Below are 25,847 nucleotides of genomic sequence, written 5' to 3'. Positions count from 1 at the left end.
TGTTGTAACAGCTGATGACGGCTGCTTGAAGCTTGGCTTGAAGCTGTTCGTTACGTCATTGGCGTGTCGGGAGGCAAGTTGGAGGGAAGACGGTACTTTGTGTGACGTTGAGGGAGTGACGTTTTGGGGTCCACTGATGTAGTGGGTTGTACTGTGGGGCGAAACATGGGGAGAGGTGGAAGGAGCGAGGGAAGTTCTATCTTGGGGATAACGACGAGTGCAATTGTTAGGATGGATATTTCAATAGATGGATAAGTAGGTAAGTGGCTAATTGTTAGCTCGTAGGATTAAAAGAAGATATAGTACATGTAATTGTATGTTGATGCTAAAAAGTGGTGTCGCGGCACCGCGGGTGGCAGACTGCAAGTGGCACGCGATCAACCCACAAGGAAAGGATAATCAGGTTCCGCCAAGCACCAATTCAACTACTTCATTGCTTGTGTGGATTCTTTTCATACGCAACCGTGTGGATCGGCTTGAATCTGAATTGGAATGTAGGAGAATGTTCCTTGGTCTCTGGGTACGACTATGATGCCTGGTGTCCTCGTTGAGCTATACAAGTACGCCTGTGAGACGCTTTGATAGTCTGATCTATGCTCTATATTTGCACTCTTCATGAGCTATTCACACATATCAATTGATCATAATCAGGTGCCAAGAACAGAGGGGTATATTGAATAATCAAGTGGAATGTCCCCAACGCCAATCCCATGCAGTATCCAAGCCTAGAATATAATACACTGTTCATAAACATAAACACCATCATACATCACCACCACATCTCATGTCCATCTCTCAACTCTCATCCCGTAACATCATCATCCAACTCCTCATAATTCGGCAACACTCAGTTATCATCCCTCAACTCCTCATAATCTGGCAACTCCCACCCATCGCCCCCATCCCCCATCCACCCCAAAACCCTATCAACCCTCACCAAGCCCGCCATCCAAATCACCCAATACACAGCCCTCACCTGCCAGCCCTTCCACCTCACCCCATCCCAAAACCCATCCTTCATCCCCCCCTGTATCCTTTCAACATGCGGCCTCATCTTCCTCTCATACTCTTCCAACGCATCCCCCATCCTCCCCGCCCTCCCAATCTCCCCAGCAAGCACATATGCGCCTATCACAGCCGCCGACGTCCCCATCCCACTCGCCGCAGAGCAGAATCCCGCGTCTCCCAGAAGCACAACCCGTCCCTTCGACCACCTATTCAACTTGACGAGCCCCTGCCTCTCGCAGTAAAAGTCATCGCTGTCCTTCATCGCCGCCAACAGCTCGTCCGTCCGCCATCCCACGCCGCGGAACTCGTCTGCAAAAACTGCCTTTTCACCCTCTACATCGCCCCGTGCAACATCCTCCAAACGCTCTGAGACGTGCTTACTTGAGAAATACACCTGCAATTCATCAGGGTTATTCCGCCTCGTGAGCACAAACTTTCCGCCGGGAGCGACATACGCTGTCGCAACGTACTCCTCCCCCGGGATAAAGGGCTTCGGAATTCGTAGATATGCAATGTTCTCGCGCAGCGGGTGGAAGCCGTCGGACCCAAACATCATCTTTCTGGTGCGTGAGTATAAACCATCCGCACCAACGACGAGATCAAACTCCTCGTCCGTCCCATTCGTAAACCAGACGTGGATGCGCTCCTCCCGGTCCTCGTACCTCTCAATCGAGCTGCCAAAAATATACCGCACTTTTTCCTTAGCAGCGTCGTGCAGAATGCGGCAGAAATCGCCTCTCATGATTTCAAATTCGCTAGTGAAGCTTTGTGACCCCTTGCCAGTGGTGTTTGCTCCAAAGTACGCCCACCGCCGGCCATGCGTGTCAACGAGCTGTATGCCTAGTTCGGGGGCGGAATTCTCCCGAAACGCTGCCTCAATGCCCATTCGTTTCATTACTTCTATTCCATGGCCGCGAAGGTCGAGCTGCAGTCCGTTGGTGCGGAGGGCAGGCGAGCGCTCGACTACGGTGACGGAGTGGTCTAGCTTGGAGAGCCAGTATGCGAGGGAGAGGCCTGCTATGCCGGCGCCGCTGATGAGGATTCGTAGAGGCATGGTGAGGGTATGGTTGATTGATTTGGGGTGAGGATCGAGGTCAGGATGAGAGGCGGTCTGACAGTGTTGGCCTGGTTTTATTCCTTATTTTATATCCCATGGTGTCTGTCCCTGTGTCTGCGCCTGTGCCTGCCTGGTTGATGATGGCGTTCAATGGCGCCAAGGGTGCGTTGAGAGTTGAGTCATCTGGCTAGGAGCTGACGTCGTCGCGGGAATAACGGCACGCATTCGGTCCCGGATAATGTGCTTGAGTAGCGTGTGTATTTGGCCAGGTGTCATTTTGAGGCAGAAACGTGAGCGTTCGGTTCCGACACGAGGCATAAAGTATGTCGAGTGTAAGTAATTGCGAGTCTATCGATTGCTTGTGCAGGGTTTGTCGGTTTTCATTCGCATTGAAGTCGTCATCCATCCCGGAACGATATCCATCTCCACTCCGGCGAGATCCGCGTCAACTTCATGGTGTCACGACACACATCTCAGTCATAATCAATCTAACTTAAAACTAACACGTATTCATTCATTCACTACACCCGGCGAAAGGTCCAAAAGTTGCTGTTTAGTCTTCTGCTTCGTGGCTCTCAACTACACTCATAGAAAGCGACTGCACAGACTTAAACACCACCAACACAAGCAACTTTACAGATTAAAGCAGTATGCACAGGTTTTTACATCGCATTGTCGAATTTCTTCTCGAGTATTGTGCCCGCATGTCTCTTTTAGGTGTATTCTCCTGCATTGTTAAGTACTTCTATCTTCAAACATTGAGAGATACATTTGTGTGATTGTCGAGATCAAGTCCCCTTCATTTGACTTCACCCTCCCATCACGCCCAATCAGCAAGATCCCAACCAGCATCCCTCCGTATCACAGTCGCCCAACTTCACATCACTGCACGGCCCCAAAAGGAATACACACTCTAGGTCCCTCGGGATCAAAAAGGTTCGGTTCCTGCCAAGAAAGAATCAGCACCATCCATGCAACATCACGACAGACTTAGTACTTACCAATCGACCGTCCTCACACTTTTGTTCCTTTGTCACAACGGCAGGACTAGCCGCAGCCAGCACAAAAAGCGTAGAGATGGCGACGAAAAACTTCATTTTCAAAGCCAACAAGTCGAGATATGCAGGTGAAGAGACAGCACAAGCTGAGTGAAGGGATGAGAGCCATATTTATTGAGTCGGCACTGGAATGTACACATTGAATACTCCCTATACAGTACGAGTCCTCCTCAAGACCAAGACAACCTGTCTCAATCATACGAATATGGCTGGCGGAAGTGAAACATGTGTCTGCGGTGGAGATGGGAATGCAAATCACCTTCCCTACCAACTTAGAACATGTCTTCACGTAAAGATTCTGCGACAAGATCATGCATTTGACATCTTTTCGCTGGTCACCCACATCGCAAATCACCAGCAAAGCTTCAACGAATGACATAGTGCACAATAACGCCGCCTCACATCGTAAATAGCGGCTTTCCAAAATCACATCATCCATGGATGGCCATGTTAATATGGAACATTCATCTCTTCCTCTAGAAACATCCGGGCCGCATGTGTCGCGCTTGTACCGGTATGACGTCGATTCTAGACGTATCATACCAAGCAAAGCATCTTTTTTCTTTTTTTGGTTTCATGTGGCTGAGACTCGTAAAACCATAGAATTTATTCATAAGAATGCAGCGCTTGATGGAGTCGACACTTTATGATCGCCAGTAAGGACTTCAAGACGGAAACATGTGCAAACGCCCATATGTCCAACTTCTGCTCATTCGCATAGAGTAGTCACTTCACAATACACATCGATACAACCACCGACAATCCCAATTAATCACTTATATATTCACTTTTATATAGCCTATAAATAGTATGCCATCATAAATACGTTTCGCTCTATATACGATTCCATCCCATCGTCAATTAATGGCCCCTACGTCTTCGCTTCTGCGTCTCAGCCGGCGGAATCTGCTTCTTCTTGTAAACAGACAGCCTGTTACCGGCACCACAGTACTCTGTGGGACTACCAGCACAGAGCATCCTGCATTCCGAGGCTGGCGCAACTAGCGAAGAAGCGTCAAGAGTGTTACCACAGTAGCACTCTCGCCCATACTCAGTACCAAAGTACTCAAAGTCCTTGCACCAGTTGGCGCATACTTCATTTGTCATGTCATCCTGCGCCAGAGCCGAACCACCCAGAGCTCGAGTGTTGTTGCCCTCGGTCTGGCAGCCCACGAGCACATAGTTGCCAACAGACGCCGGCTGCTCAGGGTTTCCCGTCGTGATGTTGGGGTTCTGGTATAGTTCCAACCGGCCACCCGCACCACAGTACTGGTACTGATCGCCGGAGCAAGGCATGTTACAATCTGCGAGGGGCGCCGTCTTGCTGCTCTCAGCGAGGTAACTGCCACAGTAGCACTCACTGCCATACTCGGTACCGAAATACTTGAAAGACTTGCAGTAAGTAGCGCATGCTTCGTTGGTCATCTTGTCGCTGACTGTGGAACCTTGGTCCAGGGCTCGCACACCGTTACCCTCAGTCCAGCAGCCCACGAGAGTGTACGGCGAGACGGTAGGCTTGTGAATGAGGGTAGCAGTCGGCGTAGGCGTCACAGGTGCGCTTGTGGTCGAGTACAGTTCGAGTCGGTTGCCAGCTCCGCAGTACTCGCTGGGCTCACCGCCGCAAGCCATGTTGCAATCAGCGAGAGCAGCAGCGGAACTCGTCTTGTCCAAAGAGTTGCCGCAGTAGCCTAGTTTAGTCAGTCGGATACTGCATGTTATGGAAAAGGGGATACAGAGAGAGAAGGAGGAGTCCAGTCACCATGTAGTGATGACATTTTTGCACTTACATTCACGACCGTACTCAGTACCCCAGTACACATAAGCCTTGCAATAGTCCGCACACTTGTCAAGGGTCATGGTATCGTTAGCAAAAGAAATGCCAGCCAGGGCTCGGACGCCAACGCCTTCGGTCCAGCACGAGACATGAGTATAGCCGCCAACAGTGGCACGGTGGGTGGGAGTGACGGGAGCCTGCGTCGCACTTGTGGTTGTAGTGGAAACGTTACCAGCCGTCGTGGTTGTCGTTGTCACCGGGTCAGTGATGGGCGGAGTAGTTGAGGTGGTTGACCCAGGAGGCGTAGATGTGGTGGTCGAGTTGACGGGAGGGTCGGCGTTGCATGCACCTGGGTTGGGGAACTCGGTGCAGGTTCCGCCAATATCAGTAATAGCCTTGAAGGTGTCGGCCTTGTCTCCAGCAATAACATCAACACGAGACTGATAAGGCAGGCTACCGGGGATGGTGTACTGGGCTGAGAAGAGAGTGTACTTGCCAATGCAGGCACCTTTCTGCAAAGCGACAGTGGCGTTGTTCAAGACAGCAACGGGGCTGTTGGTCTGGGCAGTCTTGTAAGTGATACTAGCCTGGGCACCATTGGCAGCAATATCGTTGCGGACTGCAGCAACAACGGTGAGAGCACCAGAGGAGCCTGTGACACAGCTTTGAGGGGCCTGGAACAAGATGTCGTCCTGGAGGGGGTAGCCATTGCCATTGTTGTCATGGAGCTTGCTGGTTCCGTCGGCATTGTTGACAGTAACTGTGAAAGATGAGATACCAGATGCAGCAGGGATGACGGCTTCGATGGGGTAGAAGCTGAATGTGTCATCAAAGCCTTGCGCGACCCCTTGAACAGTGCTTGTGATGGTGCAGGAGCTTGCGCCACAGTCTGTATTGCCCTTTCGGTCCTTGTACGTGATCGCAACGTTCTTGATGCTATCCTTGGGGAGGCCAGTCGTCTTAACTCGAATGAACCCGGTGAATTGAAGTCCAGAGCCACCATTGGCGAGAGTGAGCTGCAGGTTGACAGGCTTGACATTGTATGGGACGATTGGGTCGGTAAGGGTCACGGAGGGAGGAACAACATCAATCATCTTTTGGAGAACCGATTGGCAGACCGTCTTGAAGGTATTCTCGTCAGTCAATGCCGTCACGGTTTTGTTTCCGTCAACATTGAAAACCTTGAAATCGGAGTTCTTGTTGATTCTGACAGACGGGCCAACGACAAGCGGGTTGGAGGTGTTTCCGGAAAGGTATTCGGTGACGACCTTGTTGTCAAAGACGGCGTCACTAGAATCAAGCGCCACCTGGCGGTTGACGACTCCCTTGGCGGGCATGAGATCGGGAAACTCGTCCTGGTGAACGCCACCAATGGTGTGGCCACAAGCAGTCACCTGGATCATCTCCTCGGTGGTAAAGCCCATGCGTTCGAACTGCTGCTGGAAAGTAATCGCCGAATTTTGAGGTTGAGGGACGCCCAGTGCACCGGCACCTGTTGCATCTTTGCGTCCAGCACGAATTGGAACAATGGGACCGCCGCAAGAACGAACGGATGTGTAAACCCCCAAGGCAATCAAGTCCGCGAGACTGGATCGGGATGTGACATAGGGACCCATAAAGTTGAGCGTCGTTCTGTGACCAGGGCCGGTATTCTCGCCATTGTCCAACTCGTACTGCAGGGAACCATCGAGACCACCAGTTTTGAAAAAGGTGTTGGCGGTTGACATGTCGTGGAAGGCAACTCGAAGCCATTCGGCCGCATTGCGGCGTCCAGGACCTGAAGCCTCGTTGGTACACGGGTTGACGGTATCTGCAAACTTGCGAGATCGGAAAGAGTTGACTTGGAACATGATCTCTTCAAGCTCGTCAATGGGGGACGGCCAGGTTGGGTCGGCCATGGCAGATCCAGCCAGGCCAAAAAGACCCAGCAACACAGGTGAGGTCTTCATGGTGATGAGAGTTTGCTCCCTCCTTTTCTGTCGAGTCACTGCAACTTCTCCAGTGACAGAAACTGACGTTCTGGCCGAAGCGAATGAGGCAGAAGCGACAGTAACAACCAACCCCGAGGTTATCGTTGAGCGCCTACAAACGAGTGTTGATGGTCTTCAGAATCCGACCGGAAGCGAGGACGCAGACCATTTATCAAGAGCACAAAAAAATACAAAAAGAAAAGCTGAACATCCATAACGCACTGGGAAGTAGGAGGAAACGACCGGGCAATGCCCGATTTCTGGGCATGCATATTGGAGAACAATAGGCCATGGTCCGTGATCCACGGACAACATGGTCCAGGCGCGTCCGCCCAGCCTTGGGGACTGCAGGTTCGCACCAAAAAGAAAAGGTGCCATGCATGGATTGGGCGATGTCGACGAGTGGAGGCAGCGTCGTGGAAATTGGCGATGCGCCATTGCTCAACCCAGCTCGACCTTTGGTTGACGGGCCTCGTATTTTTGGCAGGCGTCTGCATTAGTTGCCCAGGGGTCGTGGCGTTTGGTGCTGTTCAACACGCCGCCGCTCAGCCGCAGTCCCGAGCATCCCTGCTGACTTTTGCGGTCGCCGTCTTTGTCTCTCGGGCCATCACTAACTATTTCCACGACGAAATCTCAGCCTAGACAGGGGGTCGCCAACCGAGTTGTGTATGAACTGAGAATTTGGACGGTCCTCACCGTTCTTACCGAAAAAGATGGTTGCCATCTGGGAGCCCTGACCACCAAGAGATTTGATACAGACTGGCTTTGATTTGTCCAGGCCAACACACCTGATGTGGCTACACCTGACCATGCCTGATCACGCTGGAAGCAGCCATGAGTTTGTGCCTCCCAGCAGGCTGCAGCCATACTCGCTGCAAATGAACATGAGGATTGGCCTTGTGCCGTCGCTTCCAGTTGATTGCTTTTTTGTCTACCATTGTCATGCAAACTGCAAGCTCAGCGACAGCGTACCACTGCATGTGGATGCCATGCTCAGTGCTGGTCGAATTTTAGCCTCTGTCCTGTCTAGATTTTTGGACATGGCATTGTTCCATGGTCTGGAATTGCACAGCTACGGCATTGGCAAGATGACGCCTGCCGGATCAGGGCTGTTCGTCAATAGTTTACGCGTTGTGCTACCCATGAGAACGTGAGTGAGCGCAATGACATGCTGCCCACCCAACCTAAATTACAAGGGGCGAGGAAGCACATACATCAAACTATGACCCTCCATGACGCTCAAAGCGTTCTTGCCGTTTATCTGTGCGAACTCACCCACACGCGATAAAAATAATAACAGTACGGGGTAAATAAGGCGTGACTCGGTGCAACACTGCCGTGGGCGCGAGTGTTGGTGATGTGCCGGATTGCCCTCCGAGCTTCGAGAGCACAGTCCCACCGATCTAGACGTGGATCGAGGCGATGGTACCCTTGTCCACAGTTCAGCGAGCAGTCGACTAAACGAAGTTGTACTCTGTAGTTCGCAGAGGTTGTGGGTAACAGCAGTCTGTGTTACAGCCGTGGTACGGGTCATCGCCATTGCTGAGTTTTTGAAGTCAAATGATTAGTTAACATGAAGACAATCCGCCGACCAGCGCGAGCGAACGGCCCGGAGGCAACCGCAAGGCGCATAGAAGTTCGATGAAGATAAAGACGGTGCTTTGGCGACGATGTGGCGTTGTTGGCGTGAGTTAGCAGGCGCCTCATCGATGTCCAGCTTCGACAAGAAAAATCTCTCCTCTCGTCTGGTCGAGTTCAGTTCAGTCCAGTTTCGCTGGTATGGTGGTGTCTCTTGCCTTCCTCCCCCTGCACCCTGGTGGAGATCTGCCCTGGTAATGTGGGTGGCTCCTGCCCGATTACCTGCACCCGCGAGAGTAACTCCACTCTCCTCGCTCTTGCCCCTGGCTGGCCAAACTAGGACGGATTGGGCTTGGTGGCCTGGAACTGAGAACAAGTGAGCGGTTCTTGGCGAAGGAGATAAACGTAGCCGTTTCTCACAAACAACTCAGCGTCAATGCAATACCAATGCCAATGCCGCATAATCTCAGGCTCAACGCACGGTGTGGCGCCTCAGCTGAGATACAATTGCTGGGCAAAGACTAACCCAATCATCAGCGGCGTATTTGACACAGCACAGCACCTACAAAGACGAACAATTTGTTGCACAAACGTCGCACCGATATGAACTGAGCCAAGGCGGTCCTTCTAATAATCAACAAACCCCTTTTTGGCCTCCAATGTTCAGGTTGGACTCAATTTCTATAACGGATGACGAGATAACTACTACCCTGCCTGTTCTGGACTGTGGCAACCAGAAACTCGTGCATGCGCAATAGTCCATATATTGGATGCATTGGCAGGGTGCAGGCACAGCTTCATAGATTTATTTACAGGGACGATACGGAATGTCGTACGGAACACCATACATACCTAGGTATGCCTGTTTGCTCTTGGCATTGTGTCCACGCACGAACACGCACGATTCTTGCTAACGTCTGCACGACCATGACGCACGTCAAGGGCTAGCATGAGCCAGCATGAGTAGAGCATGGTATGGAGACACAAAGAACCCTGCTGATTCTTTTCAAGGTAGGATTCCGCAGCCGTCCTTTCCCGTCGTGGAGACGGCGATTATCCAACATTGCAAATTGGTGAATCTAGATTCGTTTGAGGTCGAGCTGCAACTGCAATTCCCGCATAATTGGCAATAATGGCAGGCTTTCTGGCCGGGGCAATGCAACGTCGGCGACGAGGCTGGCAGTGAACTGCATCATGAAGTCCTTCTTCTCGCAGTTTTTTTCCATTCTGGGCCTATGTTGAACCGATCTGAGGTCTGCATGTCTCTAGTCAGGGCCAGGGAAAAGAACTGGCCACAGTTTGACAACCCCTTCCCATTGCCGCTGGTGTTTCGACGCCAGCCAGGTATTCTCGTGGCAGCGTGTAACCTTTCCGGTGTATTTCTATTTGGCCAATACTTTCCGAGTGATATTGGAACCATTGTTGCCTACTGGATCTTGTACGGAGTACGGAGTACAGCGCGCCCAAATTTAGCAGTTCGATGCAATAACTAAGCGGAGGCGCAACTTCTGCTTGTCTCGGACCATTGCCACATGGTTCCACGAACCGATGGCGTACGCTAAAGACGGGAACCAGTCGGGGCAGCCTGATCTGACCTCTACTATGGGAATTGTAAGGCCAGTGTTTCTCATGAAGCAGAGGCTAGCTTGCTGCTACTTTTGCTACACAAAATTTAGAATGAGATCTACTTTTCAGTTCAAAGTAGCCAAGTGTGAAGCATACATACTCTTTGTTATGACGTGCTCATAGGGTAGGCTCAAGGTCAGGCCTTCCTCACTTAGTTTGCTTACATCGGAACGATATTGGTCGACGACAAACAAATTCGAGATACTTTCTGGTCCATTTTGTGCTGGCCACTGTTGGTCACGCAATTAGATGGCTAATCGCTTGGTTGATGCTTGGGTGAAACTGCCTGATAGTGTTCACGTCCATGCAAGCATTTGACTCTCTATATCCGCCCGCCTGGTGTAACCAATGATGTGCGCACCCATCAGCTGATCCAGTTCTCTCGGGTCAGAAACATGTCTTTGCGAAACTGCCTCAATAAGTACTAACAAGCAAACGGAAGCAGCGAGGTTAATTTCCCATGGTGGACCTGGTTCGGGCCTGTCTTCCTTGCTTTGTCTTGGGGCCTCGGAGATTTTCAGCCAACAGGTCCAAATATGATCCTTGGCCTAGATTTAACAGATGCGGTACAAGCTGTTGACTTGTTCGCCATTTAACTGACTGTTTTCGGGAACACTTTTCCAGTTGCTGCTATGCAATTTCGACATTTGCAACTAATCCCGGCCTGTTGTGCGTCGCGAATTCCCAAAGCACGAATCATGGTCCTTCGGGATAACACAAACTCCTGTCACTCACCCACACCACCATGTTACTGGTGAAAGAGGTGCATAAAACTTGCCATTCATGTGTACTGCGGCAATAGTGCTCAATTCACACGGTAAATATCGTTGCGTAGGCTAGAACTTAGTTACCATTAACTGACTTACATCTTGATTGTTTCATAACATGCTGTAAAAATGGTGATTCTGCCACCACAAGTTGGATGGCGAGAAAGATCCTACCCTGCACCATCTGTCCCGACACAATTTTCCGGAGATGGTATACACATGGAAGTGCCGAATATCTCCCAAGACGGTTCACATTAAGAAAATTCTTTGTTTGATCATGTCATTTATTGGCGGAGGATTCTCGTAGCTTCTCTTAGCTATTGTTCAATGTCTTAGAAAGATGATCATTGAGCCCCACTTCCATTGTTTACTCACATTCTCCTTTTTAGAGCACCCTTTTGAGAACAATGGATGTCTCAGCAGCCTAAAGTGCCAATCTATCAACTTCCAAGCAAGCAAAAATCCCACTGCTATATCTGATATTCAAGCAAAGCGTATCTACTCCATATCACCAGAGTGCCATAATTGGACCCTTATCAACTCAATCGCATCCGCCCCGGCCCCATAAATAGGTGCCTGCCATGTCTCGCATCAACAATTACCATTGTCTCACCCGACGAACCTCACAACCCCAACAACACTCTCCATAGCAAATTTTACGTCAAACTCCCCCAAAAGCCCCATGAATCAAGCACAACCTCACCATTTTTCTCAAAACCACAATTCTACCCACTCTGAACGCATTCTGACGAACTCATCCCGTGGCTGTGCGTGGCAAGTCCCGCCCGCAAACCAACCAGATCCTTCTACTTCCGAAAATCGCCCCACACATGCACCCCACCAGCCACAGAGTGTCGTCATCACCCAGTCCATCACAACCACATTCATCGAATCGGACCACCGAAACTCTATTCGTACCAAGTTTGAAATGTGAAAGCGCCAGAATAAAGGTCCCGGAAACCTAGAAGCCATGCAGGTCCCCTTCCCTTCCTCTCGGCACTTAAAAAAACCGGCCATCTATTCCCCCTTCTATCCTTCTCTGAACCTTACACATCACCTACAACACCGACAACATCCAAAATGGGCGCAAAATCAGGCGTAGCCCTCAAGTTCCTACAATGGTTCATCAGAGGCGTGCAGCTCCTCAGCGCGGCACTCATCCTCGGCATATACGCCTACTTCCTCGCCGCCCTGCATAACCACAACCTCCCCATCGACACGTCCGTCCGCGCTGTGGCAGGCATATCTGGCTCGGCGGTGCTGTACACCCTCATCGGGCTGCTGCTGCTGTGCTGTGTCGCCGGCCTGACGTTCACGTCCTTCATCGCTATTGTGCTGGATGTGTGTTTCATAGGCTGCTTCATCTACGTTGCTGTTGTGAATAAGCACGGCGCGGGCAGCTGCACCGGCTATGTGGACACGCCGTTTGGTCAGGGACAGTCTGGCGATCAAGCTACGGGGTCGGATGGATTCACTGCGCTGCCTAGTTTCCATACCGCGTGTCGACTGCAGACTGCGTGTATGGCGGTTTCTATTATTGCAATGTATGTTTTCACTCCATTTCCGTGCACTGTGTGTGGTATACTAACGTACGTAGCTTCTTCTTCATCTTTTCTATCCTCATGGAGGTAGCACTCGCGAGACACCACCGCAAGGAGAAGCGCTTCGGTCCCTCTCCCGGCAACAACTACACATCTGGGTATGCAAAGGGCGGGTTTTTGAGCCGTTTCCGCCGCAGGAAGGACGAGGTCGATGAGTCGAATCGGCTGCCTGAGCATACGCACCCTGATCAGTTGGATGGGCGGCAGAGCTACGGGACGGAGACGACGGCCGTGGGGTATGATGGTCGCGGCGCGAGTGGCGATTATCACAAGCAGGAAGCTGGGTATGGGTTCCAGAATACAGGGACGTATGGTGGGCTGCAGGGACAGCCTCAGACCCAGGTGCCGCCGAAGAATTATAGATACGGGGATGGCATCTACGAGGCTCCTTAGGTGCTAGTTGGGTTGACTAGGCGAGCTGGTCCTGAAAGGGACGGGGAAATTGTCCATGTCGGTGGATTTTGTGATACCCCGGCTTAGCATGGTGCTTGTCCACTCGCTATGTCTGTAGTTTGTACTTTAGTGCCGTTGGCTGTAATACTTAATAGGAATACCTAGTATGGACCTGTACCATACCTAACATGCATGCAAGTAGGCAATATATCGTATCTTTGTTAAGAAACGGTAGTTGTGAATAGACCTATATCCATGTCTATAACGGACATCCCTGTCGGTGTAAACGCTCTAGTACAACACGAATATGCTACTCATCTCACACATGTTTATTGCCTAATGTTACAGTTGCACTAGGTGTACTAACACCCACTTCACTTAGAGTTGGAAGTACCCCCTACCTGTGTTTAACATAGGAGTCATACAGGACTTCCATCCATCTAGAAGACAATCCCTGTCAGTGTTGCTACTCTTCTCACAAATATTTACTACGTAGTGTTATAATTGCGTCTTCCGGATGTACTGACACCCTCTTCATTTCGAGTAGGAAATAGATCCCATCATGTTTAGAACAGGACTTAAAAAGACCTACATCCGTCTAAGACACATCCCTGCCAGTGTAAAAGCTAGTACAACACAACGTGCCTCTTCATATTCACCACAAACGTCTCATCGCATCTCCTAATGAACACTTCACACTCACATCAATCACGCCCACCCCTCCACAAGATCCATCTCACTGCCCTCCCCATCATCCCCCCACCCAACATCAATCTTCTCCAACTCCCTACTAAAAAAATCCTGCTCCTCCCTCATCGCACTCCTTATATCCGCCGCAATCTTGTCCGGATACCGCCGCACATTCAACCAATGCGTCAGACTCCTGAGCGCCTGCTCCAGCGGCAGCGCAGAATCCACCTCGGCATCGACGTCGCTCCCCGCCAGCCACTCATCTCTCAACTCAGGCCGACAGTGCAGGTACACGGCCGTGATGACGCGCATGTTTGATTGTCGCCACTTGCGTCCGCAGTAGGGCACTTGGTTCTTGAACAGCTTGAGCGTGTACAGGCGGAGTTCGGGCTGCGGGACGCGCAGCGACTTGCGAAGGATGGTGGACGACTTGTACTGCACGAGGAGGAGGTTGCGGTGGGATTTGTTCTTGCAGATCTTTTGTAGGACCCGGAGGTAGTTTATTAGGGAGAAGAAGTTGCGCCGGGAGAAGTCGGTGATGGGTTCTTCGGGGAGGGGATTGACGGGGTAGCCGAGTTCGTCGACCTCGGGACGCGTTGAGGCTTGGTCGTCGCTGGCTTCGCCTTCGTCTTCCTCGTCCTGGTGTTCAGGCTGGTCCACGGGCGAGCGTTTGCGTTTGATAGGCGGCGGTACTGCTTCGTCTTCGCTGTTGTTTTCTGAGTCTGGGTGCTGCTGTTCTGTCCTTTGTTCACCTTCAACCGCCTCACCTTCTTCGTCCTCATTTTCCAGGTCGCTGTCGGTCTTATCCTTGAACTTGGAACGCAGATTGCAGAATTGGAAGAAGCTTTGTGTTTGGTGTCAGCCCAACTCGTGACTCATACTTGAAGTGAGTTACCTACCTGTTTTCCACTCGATCCATCTTGCTGTCCACCACCTGTTGCACGTCTTGGTGGGCGAAGAGCTTCAGCACGAGTGGCACGTAATTCGAGTCCAAAAGTAGTTGCGTTAAATACTCAAACTTGAGCACATCTGCATCATATCAATATCAGCACGTGGTCAACAGAAAAGTCATAGAACGGGCGTGGCGTCATACGAGATATTCGTAGCCACTTGAGTAGCAGTACGAGAATGCCAGTCATGGCCTTGGACGTGATTTCTCTTGTCCTCACCGCATCAACCTCCTCGGGCGAAGGTTCCGGCTCTTCCTGTGCAGCAATCTGTCCAGGAACTTCTGGAGGCCTCGGCCCACTGGGGCCGCCATTCATTCCGGGGTTGTTTCCTCTGCCTGCCATGCCATTTGGCATCTGACCGGCTTGCTGAGTCACTATAGCAGTGACGTTGACCAGTATTGGTCGTAGCAAAACGATGACCAGGGACTGTAAATGAGGGAGCGCTTCTTTCTGTGGATGAAAGCCCGGGTTAGTAACTGAGCACCCGGTCTATGACGGGCCATCTCGTCGGTTTTGAAGACTTACATAGAATCTCTCAACCGCCAGTAATCGTTGCTTGTCCCTGTCTGACAGCTTGTCGGGGTGCGGTCCGTAATCCACCTCGGGTTCCTTGTCGTGCGCAAATCTTTCCGCCCTCTCTTCAGCCCTCACTTCCTTGAGGACCTCTCTCTCCTCCAGCGTCAATTCATTTAGATCGAGATCTTCAATCTCGTCTTCATCATCGTCACCCTCTGTCCATCCGCGTTCAAATTTGAGAAAGCGCTCTCGCTCTTCCCACATCTGCCGCGTGGCCCGTGTCATGCGCACCCTCGTAGAGAAGAGCTCGCCGGCCTCGAGGATGGAAGCAGGAATATCACTTCCCTCCCATCTCCGACTGACTATTGAGTCATCGATACCGGCCATGCCCTTGCCGCCAGCGCTGTTACTAGTGGCATCCAAGGGAGGGTACATGAAGGGGAAATTTTGGTTTGTCTGGTAATTCTGCTTCTTGCCTGCTTTGCCGCCCACTCCAGGCGAGGGAGGAGGTGATGGTGCCGGCGTAGCAATGTGGACAGGCTGGTTTAAGATGGAGGCACCACCGATTTGCGACTGACCAGGTGTCGCAATGATGCCGTTCGAGCCATTGTTTCGCGCCGATTGGTTTGGTATAGGTGGTAGAATCGACGTATTCTCATCTTCAAGGGGGAGTAGTGGCTGTGGAGGGACGTATGCAGGATACTTGGACGTGATCTCCTGTCGGAACACGTGGTAATCCAAAGGCGATGCAGATATGGTTTCCTTGGTCATGCCTCCTTGCATCTCGCTCATGGCCGCCTTAATATTTGCAAGGTCTTGTATACCGCCAAACACCAGCAAGATGGTTTTCCAGAATAACAGGAAGATCTGCAACAATCGTCAGAAACGCTGGTCCAATCATATCGCAAGCACGTCCAATCACCTGTGTCAGCGGCATTGTATTCTGCTCATCCCATCGCAGTTTAGAAGTAGCCGTCAACATAAAATCGACCAAAGACGGATTCAACTCCACTACCAAAAGTGTTAGCGACCAACGTCCTCACCCGACCCTCATCTGCAGCCACTTACACAACGCCCTGTACGACGAGGCCATGTCCTCCGGATCGTTCAGCGTCTCCTGAATAGCAATATACATAATCGTCATGAGATTCATCAATTCGTCCTGAGCCTCTTGCGGACTTGCCTGCTGGTGAATATCGCCAGACCTACCAAACCCACGTTAGCCAAATGTCCGCCGTTGTACCTTATGCAACTTTCCCCCCAGGCACCATTCTTACCAATGCAATTCAAAACAATTCCTCAACGCTTCCCAAATCACAGGCAATCCCTCCAAGGAGGCCAAACACTCCACACCAGCCTTGATAGCCTGCAGCTGCGGTATACTCGCAATGGACCGACTCCGTCCATCCGTAGCATTCGGCATAGCCGTGTCCCCCCAGCGGCCCAAGACTAGGTACACAATCTTGCCAATGGACGCAGAGCGCAGGGCCGCATCGTTGGACTGGACCCCCGCAATGGCCGCCTGTATAAACTTGGCCCGTGTGTCGTGGTCGGCGTCATCCCACGCATGCTGACCATCTGAGTCGTGGTTCCAATGCCACTCGAATGCCTTTTGCGCGGCATTCAGGCGCACCCATTGCCAGAACTGATACACGAACCACTCGTCAATCTCCTCGGCGTGGGGTCCCATGTCTGAGTAGACAAAGTCGTAGGCAACTGGTTCGGCGCGGTTCACCTCAGCGACGATGCGGCGCAGTTGGAGTAGCGAGAGGGAGTCTGTGGGCGCCGCACTTTGCTGCTGCTGCTGCTGCTGCTGGAGAGGCTGTGGCTTTGGCTTGCCTTGAGGCCCAGGACCACCTGCTGGGAGACCAGAAGACAGAGAATTTCGTTGCAGTCCCGGTCTTGATGGCGGCGCGGGGACAGGCGGCTTCTCGACTTGCTCGGTGCCCAGTCCGCCTTCGGCAACTTCTCCCGTATCTGCTACATCTTCAATGGGCCTCGGGGGGTCGGGAGCCTCCGCCGGTACGGATTTGGAGGTAGTCCACATGGTTCGTGATGGTTTGGCGGCGAGAAATGGAGATGGTTAAGTGTGTGGGTGGTCGTGGTTGCAGCTCCGTCCTCCTTGGCGCATTGTGCGTCCACCGGTTTCCTGTGCCGCGATAGAATCTTCAGTCCATTTGATTAATTCGTCTTCCTTGGGGACGCGTATTCGTGGGTTTATCGTCAATCGAGGCTGAGGGGGTAGCTGTCGCGTGGTCGTCAATCGGAGGGGCTGGCTGCATGTGCGTTTTTGGCTTGGTGGGTTCAAATGGCAGCTTTGAAGCTTGAGCTCTGCCTTGGTGGTGTTCATAGTTGGTGCAGGTGGTTGAAGGAAGGAAGCCTCCCCATTGGCTGGCTGGAAGATCCTGAACTTGGGGACCCTTTTCAAGAAACAAATATGAGCATTCGCGTTTACCAAGAAACATTTGAACATGAAAAAACTAAGTACCATTTGTCAATTTTTGCATGTTTACCTAGGTAATTAACCTACGCACATATACCAAGACATTAGCATTGAGGCCGCGTCACACTCCCTCAGGGCCATCATGTTGCCGCATGCCTATCAGGTATGACAAGCAATCTCAACCTTGAAAGCATCAAAATAAATCGACAAAAATATCCGTAACTCGCACGCTAAATATAATAGAATACACCAACACCCTCAATATTTCCCGCCTACTCACCACCACTCTCCCCTCCAGACTCATCACCATCACCATCCCCATCCCCATCCCCATCCTTACCAGCCTTCTTCTTCGCCCTCTTCCTCAACTTCTTCAGCCGATTCATCCTCTTCTTCTTCTCCTTCAGATGCTCCTCCTTATCAACCGCCTTCTTCGCATCCACCTCAGCCCTCTCCTTCCCAGCCTTGACCTTCATCCTCACCGCAATCCGTGTCTTCTTCCCCGGTCTCTTCCTCTTCTTCACATCCTCCCCACCCTCCACCACGCCCTGCATCTTTTCATCTTCGTCACGTTTGGATTTCTTAGCAACAAGTATCCGAGTCACTTTCCAGGGCATCTCCATCCCCCACGACCGCCACATCGATCTCTCGACAATGTCTTCCCCGCTCACCGCCGCAGCCAGATACTCCCGCTTCTTGCTCTCAGACACATCCCGCACCAAGTAATATGACAATGGCCGTTGATTCTCCAACGCGCCTTCTCCAAGGGGTGCCTGCTCATCTTCCAGTACAACCTTGGACGGGGCATCTGGTGCGCTGAAGAGGCGGAATTCGAACTCGCCCAGGTCGTCGTCGGAATTTTCGTCTCCTTGCTCTCTGTGGCTGTCTTGTGCTGGGTTTGCAGAATCCGTCGTTGAAGTATGGTCCTTTGGATCAGATTTTCCAACTGTTTGAACTGGCTCGTGAACATTTAGGCCCAGTGACCTTGCAATCTGTGCGTTCAGTTGCGCCTGCAGATCTGGATTGATGTCATCTCCGCTGTCACTCCACGATGAACCATCCTCCTTGTTCAAATCCTCCCGGCGAACTCTAGATCATCATTGGTTAGTAGGTCGTAATGGTTGCCAGGTTGGGCTGGGCGGATGATGCTCACCTCTTCGCCTCAGGTAGCTCAAACATTGTGGACAGTCTGGAGGCGAAAGCGGGGACGCCAGGGCTGAGGTATGAGGACTTTTGACACACTTCAATTGATGTGTTCCTCGGTCGTTTTTATTTTTGTAAACATTCGTTGTCGACAGTGCAGGCCGGCTGTGGTGCGGTCACGCAGTCAGCTTCAGCTCACGGATGAAGTTTCATCTTTCCCTGCTTGGCATGCAAGGAGGCTCTTCATCTCCATGATCCACTCATTTTAGGAACAAAAAAAAAGGGTAAAGTCCCACTTCAAACAGCGTTGGGGGCCATTTTCTTATCTAATCGCCATGACCAACTTGAGGCTTCAGGATTGAACCAACAAGCGCCACCAACTTCCATCTACCGCGCGCTAACAAACAATAGTCTGAGTTTCAGCCTTGGCTGTTTCGACCTCATCACTACAAGATGAATTGTTTCAAAATCAAACATCACGACGTTCGATGCCCTAACCTGCAAAGCGGACACGTTATCAACCTCCTTGACCTCTAAATTGAGTATGTCTTGGCAAAATTTTTGGAGATAACTAGTTAAAGAGAAGAGCGAATACACCCGAAAAAGTTATAAATCTCAGCCCATGAAACAATTCCTATGTGCAGGGCAACCCATCGCTATTGCGCCTGACAAAGGGGGATCATGAGTATAGCACGTAAAAAGAGGGAAATTGAAATTGAAACCCAAACTGAATCCTAAAAACACATGTCGATAAAAGCCCATTGTCCATACAACAACAATGTTACGTCCTCAACGCCTGTCATCAAATGCCCTTCCATAGATTCATTTGCCTTGACAATATTCCCAGATAATCTCGGCACAAGTCTCACAGCGAAGAGGACTTGGAAACGGAAAAATTGAACAAGATGGCCGCCCTGTCAGGCCACACCTCACGCCACCACAAGATCCTATCCCGGCTTTGCCCATGCAATGTACTCAAAAGTGTAATATATACGTCGAAATGGTGGGTCTCGCATGCATGAGAAGCATCGGCCGGCACAAAACTCCGGCGAAACCAACCGCACAGCATCAAGTCAACAAACCACCTGTCAACTTGTCAAATGTGACCGTTCCACACAACATCCATCAGGTTTTTCCTGTTTGATGGCATGAACCAGGGGTGGTCCCTGTACAACCACCAAGCATCACGCGTGACTGTGGTCAGGCAGCTGCCCTTGCCATTGCCACTGGCTCAATGTCAACCCCAGCGCCTCGGGCCGTCTTGCATCAGAATGGACACACCAGGGCTCGACGGGGTCGGAATTCTGGAGACAAAAAGATGCCAAGCGACGCGGGCCACGAGCAGTAGTAGATGGAGGCAAGAAAAAGAATATAGTACATTATATTTAGTAAAAGGAAATTTGCTCGCCGCGGCCGGCAATCTACTCCACCAGTCGGCAACTGCGGTGCGTGTCTCTTTGGAACCTTTTGATGCAGGAGTGTCCGCAAAATGGGGTATCATGAAATATCTCGCACGGAATTTAAGCCGCCGTCCAGGAGTAGTTGTTCATTGTATCGAATGAGCCACGAGTGCTGCTGCTGTACGGAGCAGTCTCATGCTTCAACGGAGGTACCCCCGAGTAAGATCTGCCGTCATTACCGGCATAAGCGAGGCTCGGACTTGGTTCTGCAGCAGTTGTTGTCCAGGTACTGGCGGACGGATAGTAGTCCCTGGACGGGGCTGCGTTACCACCTGGCGAGACATCCCCTACTCCATTGGTCATTCCGCGGAAAGAACCGTATCGGTAGTCAGGTCCATCCGCATTGTGAATGGAGCCGTTGCTATGAACTGACTGGTGGCCATGGTGTCGAGGACTCTTGGACGGCGGTCTTGGGTTGCTATCAACGTATCTAGGCATGCTGAATGTGCTGTCTGGTCCAATAGTGACAGTGCTTCCAGCCAGTTGTGGCGTAGATGTGGTCGTGTAGTTGTACTGGGATCGTATGCCTGACTGGCTTTGATCTGCTGTCGCTAGAGGAAGCGGCACTGACGAACCCATCGAGGTCTGCAGTGGCAACTCCTGCGGCTCGGTGGCGAACCCCGACGACCCAGAGAGCGGCAATTTCGAATATGAATCAGGAGCCATTGTTGACGGGACCTGAGAATTCCAAGAAGGATACGAACTGCGTTGGGGAGAAACTATTAGTTCTCTATCTCAGGGAATGAGAAGGGGGCAAAACGCCTAGCGTTGGTTACTTACTTGGACCTCATGGGGTTTATGCTTGAGTTGTGGGACTTTGGAGGGCTGAACGTAAATGCAGATCTTGGAACTTGCATGTCCATACTCCTGGGTTTTCCGTCTTGCTTGAGGCTAATCGCGCTGGCAACTACGCCAAGGCCAGTCTCGACGAGCGCCTGACCTCGCGATCCCGCACTGGACCCTAGAAGCGGAATTTCCTTGCGGGCTTGAAAGTTTCGTGGGCTACGGCCACGAACCACAATTGGGGCGGTTATGGATTCTGAAAGAACAACCTTGGAGTTGTCAGACAGTGTGCCATGCACCTTAAGATGCAAGACGAAGTGCTGCTGGAGTTCCTTTCGACGTCCATTATTGGCAGTGGCACTGTAGGCATGTTAGGAAACCACAAAAAGAGTTACTCGAAAGGTGTGGCCGTGCCACTCACATTCTGAATTGAAGTCGACGCCAACCGATGGGATAGACTGCAAAATCACCATCCGTTTCATTTCCATCTTCTTGGAATGGGATGAGAGGCAAGGGAGCCGGCTCTTGATCAGGCCCCTGACTGATCTCGGGGGAGTTTGGTGGCGGAGTCTTCCACGGAATCACAATGAGACGAACTGGGTTCCCATCCACAGACTCTATGGCAGACACTGCCACTTCCATATTGCTGACGGGAAGGGTTTCGTTGGACTCTGTCACGACGGACAGTTGTCCGCGTGGCATGACGAGCGAGCCGCTTATCTGGAACAAGTTTCGACGATAGCAAGTCAGCTCAGGCTGCAAAACAGACCCATCTGTGCTGCTGGCGGGCATTTCAGATAAGAAAAACATGCCATGGAGCTGGGCAGACAATTCAAGCTGCTGTACACGGCCTTGCTGATCAACAATAGTAGACTTGTCTTGGGAGCGTCGGAATGAAAGCAACTTGTGATCCTGGTTCACCGTGAGCCTTGAGCCATCGTCCCTCATATCGTGAACGATCTCCTGGTAGGCTGGAGTTTCGGTTTGGGAGAAAGACCGCTTCAGACCCGCGTAAGAACTTGGACGTTCGTAAGAGGCAGGCTCATCCTGTGAATATCGGGAATAAGAGTAGGACTGATCCAGGTCCCCTCGAGGTCGGGTTGAGAGGTGCGGCTGCGAAGAGCCGTGGTGGATAGATGAATCCATGCTTCCGAGGCGGTTTGATAAGTGTGAAGAGCCACCGTAGTTCGGCCAGAGGCTGGAGTGAGCAGGCTCTCCTCGAAGCTCGGTCAGGGTGGCCGCCGGGTATGCTGCTGTGGTCATCATGGGCACATATCTTGGTAAAAGTTGCTTCGCTGAATTAGATTTGCCAACGATGGTGAACGACGAGGGTGACAAGATGCAGGGAACGATGGGGTTTATATGTCCGATACGTTAATAACGTAGATCCAGTGCTAAAGAGCCAAAGAGCCAAGGACCCAGCGGCAAGTCAGTTGTGCGATCTAAGTTTGAACTTGTCGTTGGTGATGAAACGGCGACAACCTGTGGCTCTTAGCTTTCCACGGGCCGAGTCGTAGGGGAAAGGAAGTATGACCGGTTCAAAGAGCACAATAGAGAGAAGATCCAAAGTATGAATGACAGTTGTAGTGTTGCGGACTAAGTTGCGGGCGAGTAGTATACTACTTGTATCCCGATGGATCCTCTCCCCCCAGGACGGCAGATGCTGTGGATTCTGTGGATTCTGTGGAGGGGCGTGTGTGTCCTAAAAGGCCCGGCACTGGACCGGGTACATTTGGGATTTCAGGACCAGGGCCGGTGTTAACAGCCAGGAACGGGAACGAGTCCAGGTCTGCTTGCTTGATGGCCATGGGGCCAATGCAATTAGAGTCACCCAGCAAGAAATGAGACTAAACAACCTCTTGGCCCGTCCACAGGACTAGCATCGATCCGGCTACAATCGTTCCTCCGTCGAAGCACAAAATATGAGCTTCTCCTTTGTGCAGGCATCTATTCTTGGAAGGAGAATCACAAGAGGGGAACTAGCTGGTGGGAGACCCCAATCCCGTGGACTTTTTCGCCCAAAGTCGACAAATACTGGTGATATCGTTTCTCCGTTCGCTCATGGCGTGCGTGCTCCATGTCTCATGTCCCAACCAGACAAGGTGGAAAACGAACATCATCCATTTCACAACATCAGTTCGTGGCTCTCCCACTATTTGGCACGCCGCCTGCCTTTGTTATGCAGAGCCATGAATTACCCCAGAAGCATAAGGGGACTTGGAAGCCCTAAATGCTGCCCATGACAGATGGACGGTTACGTTGGGGGCGAGATCAAGTCCGACAGCACGGGAAGAGCTGCCGTGGGATGGGACATGGGGCCAAGACATCATGGGTGCAGTACGAGATCGAGGAGGAGGACCACACAGACGAAAGGTCCTTTCGAACCGCGCCAGGCCAGGCAAAGGATTGGTGTGCACACCCCCCGTCATATCGACCTATCGTGTGTTTGCCGAAGAGGAGACAAAAGTATTCCTTGTCAGTCGAATGCCAAGGGGCAGCACCATCAAGGGCTGTGTACTAGAGACGAATCTTGGAGAGGGTGGGCGACTCTGCCGACTGCCTGACTCTGGTAGAATGGTGGCACGCTCCTCAAATAGACGCCTTGTAGCAGTTACTTGGCTCAACCATGGGTGTGAAGGAGTGCAACAAGAAATCGACGCAACTGAGAGGCAAGACACGGCAGGGGTGTCGGTGGGTCGTTGAATGATTACTAGTCTCTCTGCTCTTGAGCTTCACAAGCCTCATGGCCCAAGCACACATTCCGGACCTTGACGAACCAGCAGTGTTCGTTGAGGTTGAAGGCAGAATACCCCGAGGCCACCAGGACACTAGGTCAAAGGCCCGCAATTCTTCTAGAAGCTGATTGCCATCAAGGCAGACCAGAAACAGGTGACACATTGTGGCAGGTGTTCTTCTGGGCGCTGCTGGTCATCGTCGCCAGCGTGAAAAACATGGTGTGAGGTTCTTGGATCACCCGCCCCGGGGAAGAATAAATCTGCCCACAGCATCCTGTGAAGCAATGCCCGCAAGAGCGACCAGAGCCTTGGTTATCGCCGCCGGTTTTCTCGTCTTTTCTGTTCCCTTATTGCACTTGGCACACCGGGTAAATAGTTGCCAGAGGAAGGCTTGACAAGCCTGCACACACAAACGCCAATGTGGCTTGCTCTGAAAGGACTCGGCCGATAGTGGTTGGCGGCAGGCGTTGATTTCAACCCTGACGGGCGCCCATGTTACGCTATCAGAAATCGGCCCCCGACAATGGCGGCAAGCTGTTCGAAATTGCCCAGCTGCGAGTTACAATATTCAGCACTCAAGAGCAGACACTAATCGTGTCAGCCGTACCAACAGTCTCCTCTTGAATGAGTCGGCCGAAAACATTTTTGCCTCGTGCAACAGCAGATGCCACGGGACCTCAGAAGATCATAACTAGGCTTGCCTGGTCAGGCGCGGACAATGACCGAAGTCGTGGGAGGAACGGCCGACTGACGTCTGTCAATGCGTCTGGCAAAACCATGTTCGCCTTTTGGACTCCGTTCCAAGCGCAAAATGATGGCAACAAAGTGTCAAGCTTGCGAGCAATGGAGAAACCCGAGTTGGATAAATGGAGACCCCTTCCACTAGCGGCGGCACTGGTTGGGCTGACGGGTGCGCCTCCATCGAAGCATCTTTACCTATCGTCAACAGGGATGTAAATAGGGCGGGGGCCAGGGCATATCACCATTGGCCGAGTGGTCTGCGAAGGGTGGGGAGGTTTCTTGAGGCCCCATGCTCTCTCCGTTCTTTGAATCGACTTGCTGCTCTGACAATTGAAGCCATCGGAGTGGGACCCATAGCAGACACGGGAGGCCAAAGAAGGAGTGTGTCACCAGCTTCTTCGGCGGGCTGGTGGCGCCTTTTCGGCCGGCTGGCCAAGCCTCCTTGTTCTCCATCAAATGACAAACCACAAGTGAACCACTTCCACAGCCGGCCCCCAGTTCACTGCCGCGATCTCAATTGGCCTGTTCGTCGCAGCCATGTCTTTGGCTCTCAGATACAAGCACTTTGCCCATTTCGATAGGCGGACATGGTTGCACAAAAACGGTGCAGAGTCGAGGCTGGAGCCCTGCCTTATCCACCGAGCAGGCATAACCCGAACGGGAAGCTCAAGGCGGTAGCCACGGGGCCCCAAGAGACAGGCAAATGGACCAAACAAAGAGAACCCGAAAACTGGCGAGAGACAAAAACTCATACACAATGGTACTATGTCGAGTCCGCTGGTTCAGGGTCTCGAGTTTCAGATGGCGCCTAACACAATGAGTCGCTGACAGACCAACAAACAGAAAGAATGACGGTCGATCCATGAAGTTTCTCCCGTGAAGGATGGTGAGCCTTTTTTCTTGCCACGGCCAACTGAAGGATGCATCCGCCAAGGACCAGCACTGTCGGATTGCCCTGGGTGGCCTGGTGCCAGTTATCTCGGATGGCAGCCCAAACAGGCGTAGAACACACTTGGTGGATAAACCCTGGTGGGAAAAGACTGGCATCATAACCGAAACAGAGGTGTCTTCCATGGGTACCTTAGGTCAGCGCCAGCGGAAGCGACAGCTGGCGTTGTAGGAGGTTCTGACCAAGCACTGGCGGAAGAGTCTTGGAAGTCTGGTTTGTGGCCTTGGGTGTGTCAAGAGCCACAAAAACATGGGTGGAGTTACACCATACTTGACTTCAAGACTTGTCAACAGGTTGATGATACCAATTCTGACACTACCAATTTAATCCAGATATTTCACCTTTAGCCGACTGTTGGCCTGTCTCGTTCCCCATTGCCGGTACCGCCGCAATGGAACGCCGCTCGGCCCGCACAGCGCGTTGACGTAGAAAATGCTCCTGAACATCGTTGCACAACCAACAGGATGATGCCGATTTAGCATAGACGACGTTGGGAGCGGTTCCAAACTGTCGGCGCTCACGCCAATGCTACACACGGGGATGTTAGACAACAACCAGGTACTCCGTGCTCGGTACTCCGTAGAAAACACTAACTTGCCAATCTC

At 51.8% G+C, this 25,847-nt stretch overlaps 7 protein-coding genes across 7 annotated transcripts; 1 reads left to right on the top strand and 6 right to left on the bottom strand.

The window, feature by feature from the left end:
* Positions 1-847: 847 nt before the first annotated feature.
* Positions 848-2,062, bottom strand: VFPPC_09910 (FAD binding domain-containing protein; the record flags this gene model as incomplete). The annotated part of the gene is made up of 1 exon (XM_018288369.1): positions 848-2,062. One exon carries the CDS (start codon positions 2,060-2,062, stop codon positions 848-850), a length of 1,215 nt encoding a protein of 404 aa, XP_018140965.1.
* Positions 2,063-3,984: 1,922 nt separating this feature from the next.
* Positions 3,985-6,846, bottom strand: VFPPC_09908 (WSC domain-containing protein; the record flags this gene model as incomplete). Its single annotated transcript, XM_018288367.1, has 2 exons — positions 3,985-4,811; positions 4,911-6,846. The coding sequence occupies 2 exons, from the start codon at positions 6,844-6,846 to the stop codon at positions 3,985-3,987; spliced, it is 2,763 nt and encodes a 920-aa protein (XP_018140967.1).
* A 3,068-nt stretch (positions 6,847-9,914) lies between these two features.
* On the bottom strand, positions 9,915-10,076 carry VFPPC_16465 (hypothetical protein; the record flags this gene model as incomplete). Its single annotated transcript, XM_018294218.1, has 1 exon — positions 9,915-10,076. The coding sequence occupies one exon, from the start codon at positions 10,074-10,076 to the stop codon at positions 9,915-9,917; it is 162 nt and encodes a 53-aa protein (XP_018140968.1).
* A 1,842-nt stretch (positions 10,077-11,918) lies between these two features.
* VFPPC_09907 (membrane-associating domain-containing protein) lies at positions 11,919-12,832 on the top strand (the record flags this gene model as incomplete). The annotated part of the gene is made up of 2 exons (XM_018288366.1): positions 11,919-12,382; positions 12,436-12,832. 2 exons carry the CDS (start codon positions 11,919-11,921, stop codon positions 12,830-12,832), a joined length of 861 nt encoding a protein of 286 aa, XP_018140969.1.
* A 708-nt stretch (positions 12,833-13,540) lies between these two features.
* VFPPC_16466 (pheromone-dependent cell cycle arrest protein Far11) lies at positions 13,541-17,035 on the bottom strand (the record flags this gene model as incomplete). Its single annotated transcript, XM_018294219.1, has 7 exons — positions 13,541-14,366; positions 14,422-14,551; positions 14,616-14,922; positions 14,998-15,855; positions 15,911-15,999; positions 16,057-16,193; positions 16,266-17,035. 7 exons carry the CDS (start codon positions 17,033-17,035, stop codon positions 13,541-13,543), a joined length of 3,117 nt encoding a protein of 1,038 aa, XP_018140970.1.
* A 668-nt stretch (positions 17,036-17,703) lies between these two features.
* Positions 17,704-18,610, bottom strand: VFPPC_09905 (hypothetical protein; the record flags this gene model as incomplete). Its single annotated transcript, XM_018288365.1, has 2 exons — positions 17,704-18,520; positions 18,585-18,610. The coding sequence occupies 2 exons, from the start codon at positions 18,608-18,610 to the stop codon at positions 17,704-17,706; spliced, it is 843 nt and encodes a 280-aa protein (XP_018140971.1).
* Positions 18,611-20,094: 1,484 nt separating this feature from the next.
* VFPPC_09904 (heterokaryon incompatibility protein) lies at positions 20,095-22,080 on the bottom strand (the record flags this gene model as incomplete). The annotated part of the gene is made up of 3 exons (XM_018288364.1): positions 20,095-20,737; positions 20,815-21,177; positions 21,239-22,080. The coding sequence occupies 3 exons, from the start codon at positions 22,078-22,080 to the stop codon at positions 20,095-20,097; spliced, it is 1,848 nt and encodes a 615-aa protein (XP_018140972.1).
* Positions 22,081-25,847: the final 3,767 nt, after the last annotated feature.

The sequence above is a fragment of the Pochonia chlamydosporia genome, chromosome 6, assembly GCF_001653235.2.
Source record: "Pochonia chlamydosporia 170 chromosome 6, whole genome shotgun sequence".
NCBI lineage: Eukaryota > Fungi > Ascomycota > Sordariomycetes > Hypocreales > Clavicipitaceae > Pochonia > Pochonia chlamydosporia.
Note: the sequence above shows the minus strand (reverse complement) of the source record. Positions and strands in the feature narration are given on the sequence as shown.